General features: G+C 35.0%; 2 protein-coding genes across 3 annotated transcripts; one reads left to right on the forward strand and one right to left on the reverse strand.

The window, feature by feature from the left end:
- The first annotated feature begins 1,236 nt into the window (after positions 1-1,236).
- Positions 1,237-5,911, forward strand: LOC105798438 (uridine/cytidine kinase UKL1, chloroplastic). The gene is made up of 14 exons (XM_012628495.2): positions 1,237-1,669; positions 1,873-1,964; positions 2,057-2,126; positions 2,223-2,341; positions 2,610-2,706; positions 3,362-3,441; positions 3,777-3,971; positions 4,293-4,376; positions 4,474-4,534; positions 4,685-4,745; positions 4,937-5,030; positions 5,120-5,192; positions 5,352-5,434; positions 5,517-5,911. The coding sequence occupies exons 1-14, from the start codon at positions 1,525-1,527 to the stop codon at positions 5,661-5,663; spliced, it is 1,401 nt and encodes a 466-aa protein (XP_012483949.1). The 5' UTR covers positions 1,237-1,524; the 3' UTR covers positions 5,664-5,911.
- A 5,312-nt stretch (positions 5,912-11,223) lies between these two features.
- Positions 11,224-12,965, reverse strand: LOC105798439 (30S ribosomal protein S21, chloroplastic). Of its 2 annotated transcripts, none has more exons than XM_012628497.2 (2): positions 12,363-12,965; positions 11,224-12,246 (listed from the first exon to the last, which is right to left on the reverse strand). In XM_012628497.2, exons 1-2 carry the CDS (start codon positions 12,785-12,787, stop codon positions 12,225-12,227), a joined length of 447 nt encoding a protein of 148 aa, XP_012483951.1. In that variant the 5' UTR covers positions 12,788-12,965; the 3' UTR covers positions 11,224-12,224. The 2 variants fall into 2 exon arrangements, with proteins under 2 accessions (XP_012483951.1, XP_012483950.1); XM_012628496.2 differs by having other exon boundaries at positions 11,224-11,515; positions 12,363-12,956.
- Positions 12,966-13,517: the final 552 nt, after the last annotated feature.

A 13,517-nucleotide genomic window follows, 5' to 3' on the forward strand; every position in this document is an offset into this window, starting at 1 on the left:
CTCAATTGTATGAGATGGTTCATCGTTTTACAGAAGAGGACCAGATGGATATTGATTGGGCCAAGTCTGTGACCCTGGCAGTCCATGCTACCAATTTCTTAAAGCTTTCTTCCCCTCTGTGACACTATCAACTTGCGCAGAGGACTCGTCCCCCAGTAGGTGACGGGCAATTTCATTAGTATAATTCACCGCAACAAGGTGATAGGTGGATAGTAAATACTATAAAAAGTCCTCACCACTTAGGACCTACTAGGGACAATCGACTAAGTTAGCACCATCGAGACCATGTCCTATATAATCGCCATCATACATATCAACTTATTTGTTATCCAATTGTCATATTTGATAAGGTGGAATATCAGGGGGTTCTAGGCAAAACTCCAACCATGCCTTCTAACCTTCGACAAAAACGAGTCACCCTTTCGTTACAAATCCCACGACGAGTGGGGCTATAGCACAGAGCGTTGCGTTTAGTTAAAGGATGTCATTGAGGATGCCATTCGTAGGGGCCAACTAAAATAATATGTGGCTCGAGAAACTTATCTCCTGAATAAGACACATAATCAGGTAGCGGAACCTTCCGACAATCGGCATAAAGACAAAGGGAAACAACCAATCTGAGATATTATTGATGTTTTAATTGGTGAAAATAAAGAATAGGCCGCATCCAATTCCAAGCGGAAGGCACACTTGCAGAGCATTCTATCTGAGTCCAAATTAATGAAGAAGCCAAGGTCTTAGTTAAAATCAACCACAAGAATTAAACTTATCTTTTAACCACACAAACATGCCTAATTGAAAACTAATTGAGAGCAAGGTTGAACTATATAATACTTATTCATAACACATATAAAAGGGATAAAATAACTTTAGTCCCCAAACTTAGTAATTTTTCTTACTTTTTGATTCATGAATTCTTTTTTGTCCTTGTTGATCCCAAATTTTGTAATTTTCCCAATTTTATTCTTGAACTTTGATTCAGTGCACGACCTGATTTTTAAAAAGAAAGTGTAATTTTCCTATGTATTTTTAGATTTTATATAAAAATTCATATGATAATGTGATATTTTAATAAAGTATCAGTGGAATCCAAATTTAAGAATCAAATTAACAAAAGTTGTCAAGTTCCAAAATTAACAAGGATGAAAGGGCTGAAATCGAAAAAGTTTACCAAATTCAATGCCTAAGTATTGCTTTATCCCATAAAAATATACCAACGAAGAAGATGATCTCAAAACAAAAGAATAGGCGTACCTACACGCAAGCATATTCCTCTGAGTAATCTGATTCTTTCCGCTAAACCAAAATAATAATTTACACATAAAAAAGAGTTTCCTCAAAAGAAAACATTTAAAGTCGTTAAAAAATTCAAGCTTTTTGAGCGAGAGGGAAATGAATCGTAGCCTCCTCACATAAAATTACATCCATATCTATATATACAGTCTCTGTTGTGTTGAAATTTCAACTCTTCTTTTTTAAAGTTTCGAATTTAAAAAAAGAATAAAAGAAAAAAAAATCTCAACAATGCCGGAGGAGACGAATTCCATAGACTACATTATGGAGAAGGCATCGGGGCCTCACTTCTCCGGCCTCCGTAGTCCGACCGCCGCCTCTGTCTCTTCCTCCGCTTTCGCCGACGCCAACGCTCCTCGTCAGCCCTTCGTCATCGGTATTCCCTTCCCCCACTTCACTCTTCTCTTCAAAACAAACTAATCGCTTTCCGATAACCAACTGAAATCTGAATAGCTACTGCTTGTCTCTAATTTGGCTTTTATTTCTTAAAATTAAATAAAAAGAGAAGCCTTCTTTTATTATTTATTTATAAAAAATGGAAAATTTTTATCTCTATTTATTCCTTGAGTGATTAAGCAGGTGTTTCTGGAGGTACAGCTTCAGGTAAAACGACAGTCTGTGACATGATCATCCAACAGCTCCACGATCACCGCGTTGTTCTTGTCAATCAGGTTCAAATTCAAGTTAATTTATTTGATTATGAACTGTATTTTATTACACTGTTAGTTTATATTTTCTTTCTTCTTTTTTTCTTATGATGTAGGATTCGTTTTATCGTGGTTTAAATACTGAAGAGTTAAAACGCGTGCACGAGTATAATTTTGATCACCCTGGTAACTAGTTGGATTTTGTTTGCTGAATTTGATGCCTTTTGTTATAGTAGATGGTATTTTCTTGACTGTGCTTCATTTGATTTTTTGCTTGTGTAGATGCTTTTGATACTGAGCAGCTTCTGGAATGTGTTGAGAAGCTTAAAAGTGGGCAATCTGTTCAGGTCCCGATCTATGATTTTAAGCAACATCGTCGTTCTTCGGATAGTTTCCGACAGGTAGTTAGTTTGTTCCTTGTTAAATTATGTTTAATGATGCTGGAGCAAGCTAATTGTACTACTCAAAAGAACTTGGAATGGTTGTTTTGGATGTTTGTTTCTACTTTAGATGAAATGCTTGCTTGCACTTGCATTTTACTTTTCTTTCTCCTTTTAGACTTTTAGTTATTAAATTCTTCGTCGCATTGCAAAATATCCAAATATGTAGGTGATAATTCAATAAGTTGGCTGCTTATCTGGATTTGCATGGTGTTTAATCTATTTTCAGGTTAATGCTTCTGATGTCATAATTTTGGAAGGAATTCTTGTTTTCCATGACCAGCGTGTCAGGAACCTTATGAATATGAAGATTTTTGTTGATACAGGTTTGACCTCTTTTACGAAGATACTTATTGTCGCAGCATCCTAAAATGATTGCCATAGAAATGTCTATTTGTATGATTTAGTGAAGATGCTAGATTCGTTTTCTTTACTTAAGACTTATTATCATGCATAATTATCGAGGTTAATCAACCCATAACAATTGTCAACCACTCAAAAAAAAAAAAAAGAAGAAAGAAAGAAAGTGTATGAACTAATAGAAACTGGATTAAATTTAAATGTTCGCCAAGAAAAATCTGGTTGATATCTGAGCTGATATGGAAACTAGTGTATAAAACTGTGCTTAAAGTCAACTTGTGTATTAATTGAGTAATTGTTGTCTACGAACTGTTTTAAATTGTAAATAGCCAGTGGCCTGCGAGCCAATAGAAGAGGAACGTTGGTTTAGCAATGGTTTTTATTTCCAAAAGTGGACCCAATCAATTCATGGAAGTTTTAAATTTGGGTTCTTAGATCCCCAGGATTGTCACCGAAAAATTACTCTAAGAACACTATCTCCTCACCTAGTTGAACGTGTGTATGTCTGTTTCTTTGCTTGATGAATGGCGCATCTGTTCTTTTTTCCCTGTGACCATGTTTCTTCTTTCTTGCTCTCATGGGTTCTTACAGTTCTCGGTTTTATTTGGCAATTTATTATAGATGCTGATGTGAGGCTTGCTCGTAGAATAAGACGAGATACAGTTGAGAGGGGTAGGGATGTAAACTCTGTTCTTGAACAAGTAAGCCTATGTATACCATATTTTTCTTTGTAATTTAATACCTGAAATTATTCCTGAACAAGCACAAATCTTCGGGTGGAATTTATACTTTCCGTGATATGCAGCTTGTTTAATTTTACTTGTCCGGTAGTTGGTGTCATGGTGTATGTGTGTACCAGTTGTAGTCGGACATTGGAGTGAATATCTGGAAGAATAACAGGCTTTTGGAACAGGATACACCCTCATTCTCATATGTCCCACTAAGACACTTATGGAAAGCTTTTCGAACAATGTGCCTCACATTTAAGTATTCAACATTTCAATAATTACATTGCAATGTTCTGTTATTTATGCAGTACGCGAAGTTTGTCAAGCCTGCATTTGATGATTTTGTTCTGCCATCAAAGAAATATGCTGATGTCATCATCCCCCGAGGAGGTGATAATCATGTTGCGATTGATTTGATTGTGCAACATATCCGCACTAAGCTTGGTGAGCATGACCTCTGCAAAATATATCCCAATGTGTATGTAATCCAGTCAACATTTCAGGTATATCTCATGCTTTATCTCTATCCTATTTCTTTTATAACTTGTTTGATCTCGTAGAGTAACACATTTATGGTATCAGCATTGCTCACTGCTAGCAAGCATAGAACTGTTCCTCTGTGCTATATTCATGTGCAGCTTTTTCATGTGCCATTTACCCTAAAATGTTCTGGTAAATCATCAGTGTGCCATGGTGAGAGAAATTTGCCACACTTATTGTAGTTAGAGCTTCATGATTGGCGAAAATGATGGCACTTTTATACTTGAAGTGTGTGGTCCTTTATTTTTACTTTAATTATTTCATATTTAAGACTTATTGTGCAGATTAGAGGAATGCATACTTTGATTAGAGACAGGGATATTTCTAAGCATGATTTTGTCTTCTATTCAGATCGGCTTATTCGTCTGGTACCTTCTATTATAACTTATATATGAACTGTGTTTTGTTTATTGTGAGTGTTTTTCGAATGCGAAAATATAACTGATTTTGTTGCATTTGATTTAGGTGGTGGAGCATGGTCTTGGACATTTGCCTTTCACCGAGAAGCAAGTAATAACGCCAACAGGTAAGGAAACTCCCAGTTCTCCTTTCTGATAATTTGCAATTGAGAGATGTCCGAAAAGAAAATGATGAATTTATGTTCTGCTTAAGATGTCTCATCGTTGAAACAGTTAATATTTGCTTACGTTTGAAACTGGCTGATATTTCTTTCCAGCATCGATATATACTGGGGTTGATTTTTGCAAAAAGTTGTGTGGTGTTTCCATTATTAGAAGGTGAGCTTTCAATCAGGTATTGATTTGGTTAGTTTTTGTTATTCTACAGCGGACCTTGTTTAGTCAAAATGGGGGGTATTGGGCGATCTACTATTAGGTATGATAAAGTAATGATGAATCTTAGCTCAGTTGTTTTTATTCTGCATTTACTAACAAGTTTTTCTCCTTTTATTTTTTTGAAAAAATTACAGTGGTGAAAGCATGGAAAATGCATTACGTGCATGTTGCAAAGGAATAAAAATTGGCAAAATTCTGATTCACCGTGATGGAGATGATGGGAAACAGGTCAGAAATGTTCTTTGGATCTTTATGCGGTTAGGTACTGCATATAAATCAATCTTAGCCATTAATATGCTTTCTTGAAAACATTTCAGCTTATCTATGAGAAGCTTCCCAAGGATATTTCCGAACGACATGTCCTCCTTCTGGATCCGGTTCTTGGTACAGGTAAGCTTGTTCCTCTTTTAGAAGCTACTTTATGCACCATTTTTCATTCCTGATGTTATCATTGAATTGCAAGAAAGACCAAGGAAAAGAAGGTTGTCTTGAATCTTTTCTGGTTAACGAATCAGATTAAGTGGAGAATTAGTCAACTTTTTCTTGTAGGGAATTCTGCGAACCAGGCCATTGAACTACTGATACAGAAAGGAGTTCCGGAATCTCACATTATATTCCTGAACCTCATCTCTGTAAGTTTCTAACGTTGTTGGCTGCGAAATTTGGATGCATCTACTACTTTGCAATCCCAAACCTCATTTTCTTTTTCCTCAGGCGCCTGAAGGAATCCATTGTGTTTGCAAACGGTTCCCATCATTGAAAATCGTCACTTCAGAGATTGATGTTGCACTAAATGAGGAATTCCGTGTTATACCAGGGATGGGTGAGTTTGGGGATCGTTACTTTGGCACTGATGACTGATCCGCCATTGTTGAAGTTCCAACCAACCAGGTATCATATGGAACCGGGTGCTTGAATATGTAACATTCCAAAATACATGTAGAAGGTATTGGGTAGGATGATGGAGAGAAAAGTCCGTAGATGACTCCCATATCATTTTACTTTGTTATCTTGTTGCCTTTAAATGCTCTGATTCGCGAACTTGCAGTGAAGTCGTAAAACATTATGACTACCAATTCTATGCAGTTGATTTTAGACAATTCCTGCTATGATAGTTGCCCTTTAAATCTGATGAGGCTGTTGGTCTGTGTGATATATTTGTTTAAATGGTTATATCTTCTATGTTTTATTTTATTTTATTTTAGGGTTAATTACACCATCCCCTGATTGATACAAATATAAATTTTAAATCATAATTTGAATGCTGCAATTAACCTTTTATTTTATTTTATGTTATGTTATTTGGGATTGATGAACTTAAATGACCAAATTGGAGTTAATTCTTGTATAATCACTGCATTCAATAAATATCGGATTCTAACATTTTTAATCTCTATCCTTAACCAAGATTTTCTTTATTTTAGAAAAGTTAATTAATTCCTCACTGTTTTTAACTGTACAATATCTCCTGCGTTATTATTATTATTATTATTATTAAACATGTAAAAATCATAAATTTAGAATATAAATGTATGTCTACAATAACATACAATAAATAATGAAATCTATAGTTTAAAACTAACTAATAATTTATACTACTTTTAGTGTTTTCTTGAGTTGGTGGCACCCCAACAGCATCACTAACTCGGTTAGTAAAATTATGAAAATACCCTTTTGTGATTTAAATAAGTTAAATTATTTAAAGGTATTCTAGGCATTTTATTTCAACAAAATTAATAAAAATATGTCTATAATAAGATTTAAAATTGTGCCAATTAGTTTAGTAAAATTTTAATTTACCAATCAACCAATTTATTATGTGTCTTCTTGAGTTGGTGCCACCTTCAATTGGATCACTTACTCGGTTAAGAAATTACAAAAAAATAGTTTAAATTATTCGAGGGTAATTTAATATTTTTATTTAAAAATTAATAGAAATATGTATATGAAGGATTTGAACTCGAACCAATTGCATTAGTAAAACCTTTAATTTATTACTCAATTAAAGTTTTATTTTAATAGAAATTCTATCTCACACGTATGCGAAACCACAAATATAGAACACAAATGTGTATTTTAAAATAGCATAAATTAAATAATGAAATGTAAGCCTTGAAACTAAGTAACGATAATAACACAAAATATGCACAATATTAAAAATAAAAAATTAGATTAAATTATGAGTAAACGAAATACAAACACATAAATACATTAGATAAAGAATACTAAATGCACTACAATTATTTTTAAACACACAATAAAAATGAAATATAAGGCTTGAAACTAAGTAATTATAATAACACAATAAATATGTATGATATTAAAATTTTAAAAAATAGATTAAATTAGAAGTAAAACGAAATTTAAACACACAAATACATTGATAAACAATACTAAATCCACTACAATTATTTTTAAACACAATAAAAATGAAACATAAGGCTTGAAACTAGAGGTATTCATGGGCCGGGCCCAGACAAAATTTTAGGCTCTGGCCCGGCCCGGCCCGAAATATGATCTTAAAAATTTGTCCAAGCCTGGCCCGAGAGAAAATTGCTAAGCCCGAGCCCGGCCGACTCGACCCATATTAAATATATATTTAATATATATAAAATATATATATTTGATTAAAAATAAAAAATATATATTTGATTAAAATTAAAAAATATATTTAATATATAATTCGGGCTGGGCCCGGGCCAAAAAAGTTTTACTCGAGCCCGACCCGTTTTCTAAACAGGCCTTATTTTTTTGCCCAAACCCATATTTTGGGCCTATATTTTTACCCGAACCCTCTCATTTTTCGGGTTGGCCGTCGGGCCGGGCCGGGTAGCCCAATCCATGATCACCTCTACTTGAAACTAAGTAATTATAATAACACATGAAATATGTACGATATTAAAATTAAAAAATTTAGATTAAATTACGAGTAAAACGGTTTTTTTTTTTGTGATGAATAAGAAATTACAAGACACAACCTACATCAACAAACTTAAATCCCCAAACGAGGATATTTCAAAAATGCACAATCCTTGACTATCCAAGTGTGCCAACTTGGCCAACCTATCAGCTTTCTAGTTCTCTTCTCTAGGTATGTGACAAATATTCCAATGAAAAATCTGAAACAATAACTGAAGAATCCTCCTAATCAAACTCAAGTTTGACCATTCTGTGAGACTTTCTTGGATGGCCGTAACCACCTCTAGATTGTCCGTCTGGATTAACACATTATCTAAACCTTAATCAATTAAGATATTCAAGCCATCCAATATGCCCCACAATTCAACCTCGAATATTAAGCAGCTACCAAGAACCTATTAAACTAGTGATCCACTCCCCATTTTGGTTTCTCACAACTCTTGCTACTGCCGCAAAACTATCCTCAAGTCTAACGGATCCGTCTGTGTTCAAATATATCCCACTCCCAAATGAATTAGAGCACAAGATCGGAGCCTGAAACGCACCCGTTGGCCTCTTATCAGACATCAAAAATTATTTGGCCGAACTATACGAGACCTTAATAGTATTATTATTGCTCCAAGTCACACCCTAAAAGATGAAAAGATTGCAGTTCTTCCAAATATGCCAGATGATAATCTCAAAAAGACACTTCCAATCAACCTCCCAAAACAAATGTCATAATGGTTCTGCAGATTTGAAATGAGCCATTCCTGTAGATTACACGCGTAAAACCTACGAAGTCGATCAGTAGGGATTATAAGGTTCTAGATTTTCCTTGCTTTAGTGCAATCTCTTATGGCATGCAACACATCTTTTGAAGTATGACCACAAACTCTACATGCTGAACTATGACTTAAGCCTCGACAGACTCCCTCTGTGTTGGTGAATAATCTTTGTTTAAGCACTAGCCAGATAAAAAATCTAACTCTTTGGGAGCCTTTAAACTTCCAAGGGATCTTACAGATATCTTCCTTCTGTTTCAAAGAACTTTCCCGAATTTTTCCATATGCACTTTTAACAAAGAAGGAACCCATCCTTATTCCTCCCCATATAATCATGTCAGCTCTTGCTGCTGAATGAGGTGGAGGTATCCCAATAATCTTTCGAATGACAGTCTCATACAACCAAAGCCGAAACAAATCAAGGTTCCAAATACCATTGTCAACCACCATGTCACTAAGCAAGTAGTCCAAATCAAAAATAGCAAGACCGGGAATTAGATTAACGAGTAAAAACGAAATTTAACAATGAAGCCAAGGTAAGCTACTATCTTCTATTACCAATAAAGAATTTAAATAATAGTAATTCATTTTTTTTTCAATTACCAATTTTTATTAGTCAATTATAACAAATATAAAACCTACCAAAATTAACAATTAAGCTTACTATTTTCTTTGAACAAAAAAAGAAAGAAAGATATCCCTGATTTCAAATGCCGGATTCGTACCTTTTTGCCAGCAATGAAAAATCTAGAACAATTTATTGAAAATATATGAAAATTTATTAATATTTTAATTGAAATAATATGAAAATTAATAAGAAAAATGGAAAATTAATGTGCTAAATATTATTTTAATATCAATGTTATTGCAAACTTGTTTCAGTCATCAAGAGCAACATGAAAGGGTCGAGGAGAGTTTAAAAGCCGCCGCCATATTGTCTTATTGTTACGTTGATGATGTTCTTCTTCTTCGTTTGCTTGATTTTACATCAGTTTTCTTACAAATCAAACACCCAATCTCTTGTCCACTCACAACATGCAAGAAATATCTTCCCCCCTAAGCTTGTTTTAAATGTCAGATTATTATTATTATTATTATTATTATTATTATTATGTTTGTTGGTGTTTTAACTTCAGGATTTTGAAAGGAAAACTCTGCTGCAAGCATTAAGGAAAGCTTCAATGGCTGATAGAACAGTAATCCTGATGGTCGTTAACGGAGATTGGGCGAAACCGTCATCAATCCTGGACCTATTCCTCGAAAGCTTTCGAATTGGTGAAGGAACGAAACGCCGCTTAAACCATCTACTTATCATTGCTGAAGATAGCCAAGCTTTTCAGTACTGCAATTCCAAGCATCCCCATTGTTTCCTACTCAAAAACTTCCCAAAGATACAATCAAGAACCCCAAGGAACCTCATGTTGAGTCCCAGCAGAGTAATTTTATTAACCCAAATTGTAGAATTGGGTTACCATGTTGCTTTCACCGTAAGTTTATAAGTTTTTCTGAAAATTGAATTCTGGTTTAAGATTGCAGAATGCAGATCTAATGTAGCTGAGGAATCCATTGAGTAAACTCGTACCTGATATCGAGTTGTCAATCGCTTGTGAGCTTTATCTGATGGATGCTGAAACTTAGGTTATCAGTGGAGATGGGAGGATTCTTTCATCTCAAAACCAACGAAAGAACTTACCAATTCATTAAAAACCTCAACTTAAAAAGGGTTTTGTGCCCTGATTCTGAGCACCAATCCCTCTGCAAAGTTTCCGGGAATGATGGCTTCATCGACCTTATTTGAATGGAAGTTTCATATTTCAGTGAAGTGAATTTTGGTAGACTTTGTCTGCCATGTGATTTGAATCAGATATATACCATACAAGCAAACTGCTGTGAAGACATTGATAGCAAGATCCATGATCTGAAGCTTGTTCTTGATGACTGGAGAAAGTTCAAAGAACTGTCTGCAAATAATGCTAGCTCGAAATGGTCGCCTTTATCGTGGAGAGCTCCACAGAAATGTATTGCGTGATTTCAATTCTCAGACAGCCCCCAGGACAGGTTTTTTGCCCTCATGTAAGCTGTCCAGGTGAATCCAACAAAGATGTTTCCGATCTTATAGCTTTTTTACGGTAGACAAAACAGCATAGATTCAAACATTTTCCTCTTCTAAACATGAAAAACCAAAAACCGATAAAGGTTGGTCAGTTGCCAATCATTGTATGGATTGCAACTTCACATAAATTGATAGTTGTCTTGAGACATTACCTCAGTTTTAAGATTGCTCCAATGTCTTTTACATCATACATAATCACAAGGTTATAGCAAAGACATGCCAAATATAACTGGCTGAAATAAATCCGGCAAACAATGCAAGAAACCATCGATTTCATAAGCACCTACCTAACAGAATTCAGTAAACACTAGGATTGAAACTATCCAAGAGATTCGTCAATAACGCTTTAAGCAATTTGATTTTCAAGAGTTCGAGAACTGACTTACAGATTAGTTTTATAGCTGCCATTGATTCAACAGATTTTACGAGTCTGTCCTGTTTAAATTCCAACCAACCTATTTATCTCAACATGAAGCAGCAAGCTCCAATATATTTCTTTCATCGTGTGATCCACCGCCAAAGTTGGAAAAGAAGACTCGGGCATACCTAAGAGTAAGATTTCACACCTTCCTTTGCAACTCAATGAGGGAATGAGCAAAATGAAAAATGAAAACATAAACACAAATTTCAACATATAACTGATACTAACTGCCTTACTGAGGTCAGGAAAATCATGGTGATGTATAAACTGCCTTGAAAGCTATTAAGGAGTGAACATTTTTACTATACTCAAAACATTTACAGGGTGAGGGTTCAACCAAGAACCAAAGATAAAGATTAGTAACTAAAAAGGCATGGCTAAATGTAGTCAATAGGGAAAGTCTGCATCGGGCATGTCCCAGTTATCTTCGTCATCCTCGTCCTTCTTTGAAGATTCTTCTTGTTTGCTCAGTTGCGAGTATCTTGCTTGGGGACGCCTGCTCAGAGTGATGAAGAAGACAATAATAGAATATAGCAGAAAACAACATGGAGGATGCTCACCAATCACCATTCACAAAATAAAATTTTGACCCTAAACTCAACAAGAACCTAAGAAGGGGAGGCTCTACCAAGTTCATCGGAAACTAATAAAAACTACAAATAAACAAGCTATATATCCATTGAGATTCAATGCTACACCTTTCTTAAACACTACTGTATGTGCTAAATTTTGATGCCTTCATTGTAAGATGATGAAGTTGTCTCCTAAAACCATATACCGGAGATAGATTGACTGAATTCGTATTTAACCATTGTATTGGTAAAATCAAACCAAAGAAAACTACAACAAGCTTCAATGGTTTTTTTTTCCAATGGCTAACATACTGAATGCACAATTTCTAGCTTTATTTCTCTTTGCATCATTTCTATTCTCCTACGTACTCTCCTTCATGCTTCACTAAGGGGATCAAATTTGCCTAAATTTCATATGAATTCTTCACCAAGCTTCAAAGTTTTTTTTTTCTATGGCTAACATACAAATATCTAACCAAAACGGCTTGTGATCAGCATTTAAGTCATAACTAAACTGAATTCACAATTTCTAGCTCTATTTATCATTGCACCCATTGTTTTTCAAGCTTCACAAAAGAAACCAAATTTGCCTAAATTTCATATGAATTCTTCAGCCCTTCTCTTTTTTTCCCCTCAAATCAAGAACCAATAAAACCTACAAAAACCAAAACTTTCAAAGCTAAAACAAAACCTAAATTAAACAAAAATTCAAAAGAAAAAAAAGAGGAAGCTACACGTAGGACACAGCAGCCGAAGTTCTTATCTTTTTACCTTCTACGATTCCGCTTAGCAGCCTCGCGTGACTTACGTTTCTTCTCATCTTGCTTATTCTCATGGAACCTTCTTCTTTTACACTCTTGAATAACACCAGCTTTCATCACCTCCCTTCTGAACCTGTTAAGCAGCTTTTCTTCAGGTTCATTATCATCCACAATAACCTGAACGTTGTAAGCTGATTTGAAGAAAAGAGTATTCGAATATGCAAGGGAAGGGCATATAACTGATGACAATTCAGTTGATGATGAAGGAGATTGATCCTCTTGAGCTGACAACGAAAGGAGAGTGCTTTTGGGCTTTTGGGATGAGAGTGAAAGGTTGTTGAGAAGAGGCGCTTTGGGCGGCGGCGGCGGTGGTGGTGGAGGAATGGAAGGCAAAAAGGAGGAGAGGAACTTGGAAAGAGAGAGCCAAGTAGCCATTATTACGGATTGGTGGAGTGTTTGTGGATGGGAATTCTATTGGCTTTGCTTTGCTGGTTTTATCATACATCAACATAAGAAGATTAATTTGGGATCATTTTGGATAACTATGTCATCCAAATTGTTTTGGTTCAGCCATCTGGGTCTCAAATTATTAAAGCAGGAGGCTTGATATAGATGAGGTTTGCAAGTTACTTTACCATATTTCCATTTAACAAATATAGATACATTCACCACTTTTCTCATGCGACTGTAATGTTGAAGCTACAAAATTACTTTACCTCGGCTGATAGTAGGATTATTGTCAGTACGAGGGATATGAATTCGAGTATGTTAAAGAGCGTTTATCTTTTTATTTAAAAGTTGATGATGAGATATGAATAATTATAGGTATTGTATAAAAATAAATTACACTTATACAACAAGGGAGCAGTATAAGAGGAGTAAGTTGATCGGGAGTACAGAGGGGAGCAAGGTGGTTGTTATGAATGTTGATTTACCCCGTTAGGACGGAGAGTCAAAGGTTATGAATAGTGGAAGTCAAGAGAATATAGAGACTAAGAACTCTTGACAACTCACGTGATGTTTGGTGACCAATAACTTTATGTTCATGATAAAAATTAGACCATATGTTCGAATGATTATCTAGAAAGTGAGTTTACAGGTGACCTCTTAACTTACTGGTGATAGATTTACCGTTTGACTATTTCTCTGGCTTATCATGATGGAG

This window comes from Gossypium raimondii, chromosome 9 (genome assembly GCF_025698545.1).
Source record: "Gossypium raimondii isolate GPD5lz chromosome 9, ASM2569854v1, whole genome shotgun sequence".
Classification (NCBI taxonomy): domain Eukaryota; kingdom Viridiplantae; phylum Streptophyta; class Magnoliopsida; order Malvales; family Malvaceae; genus Gossypium; species Gossypium raimondii.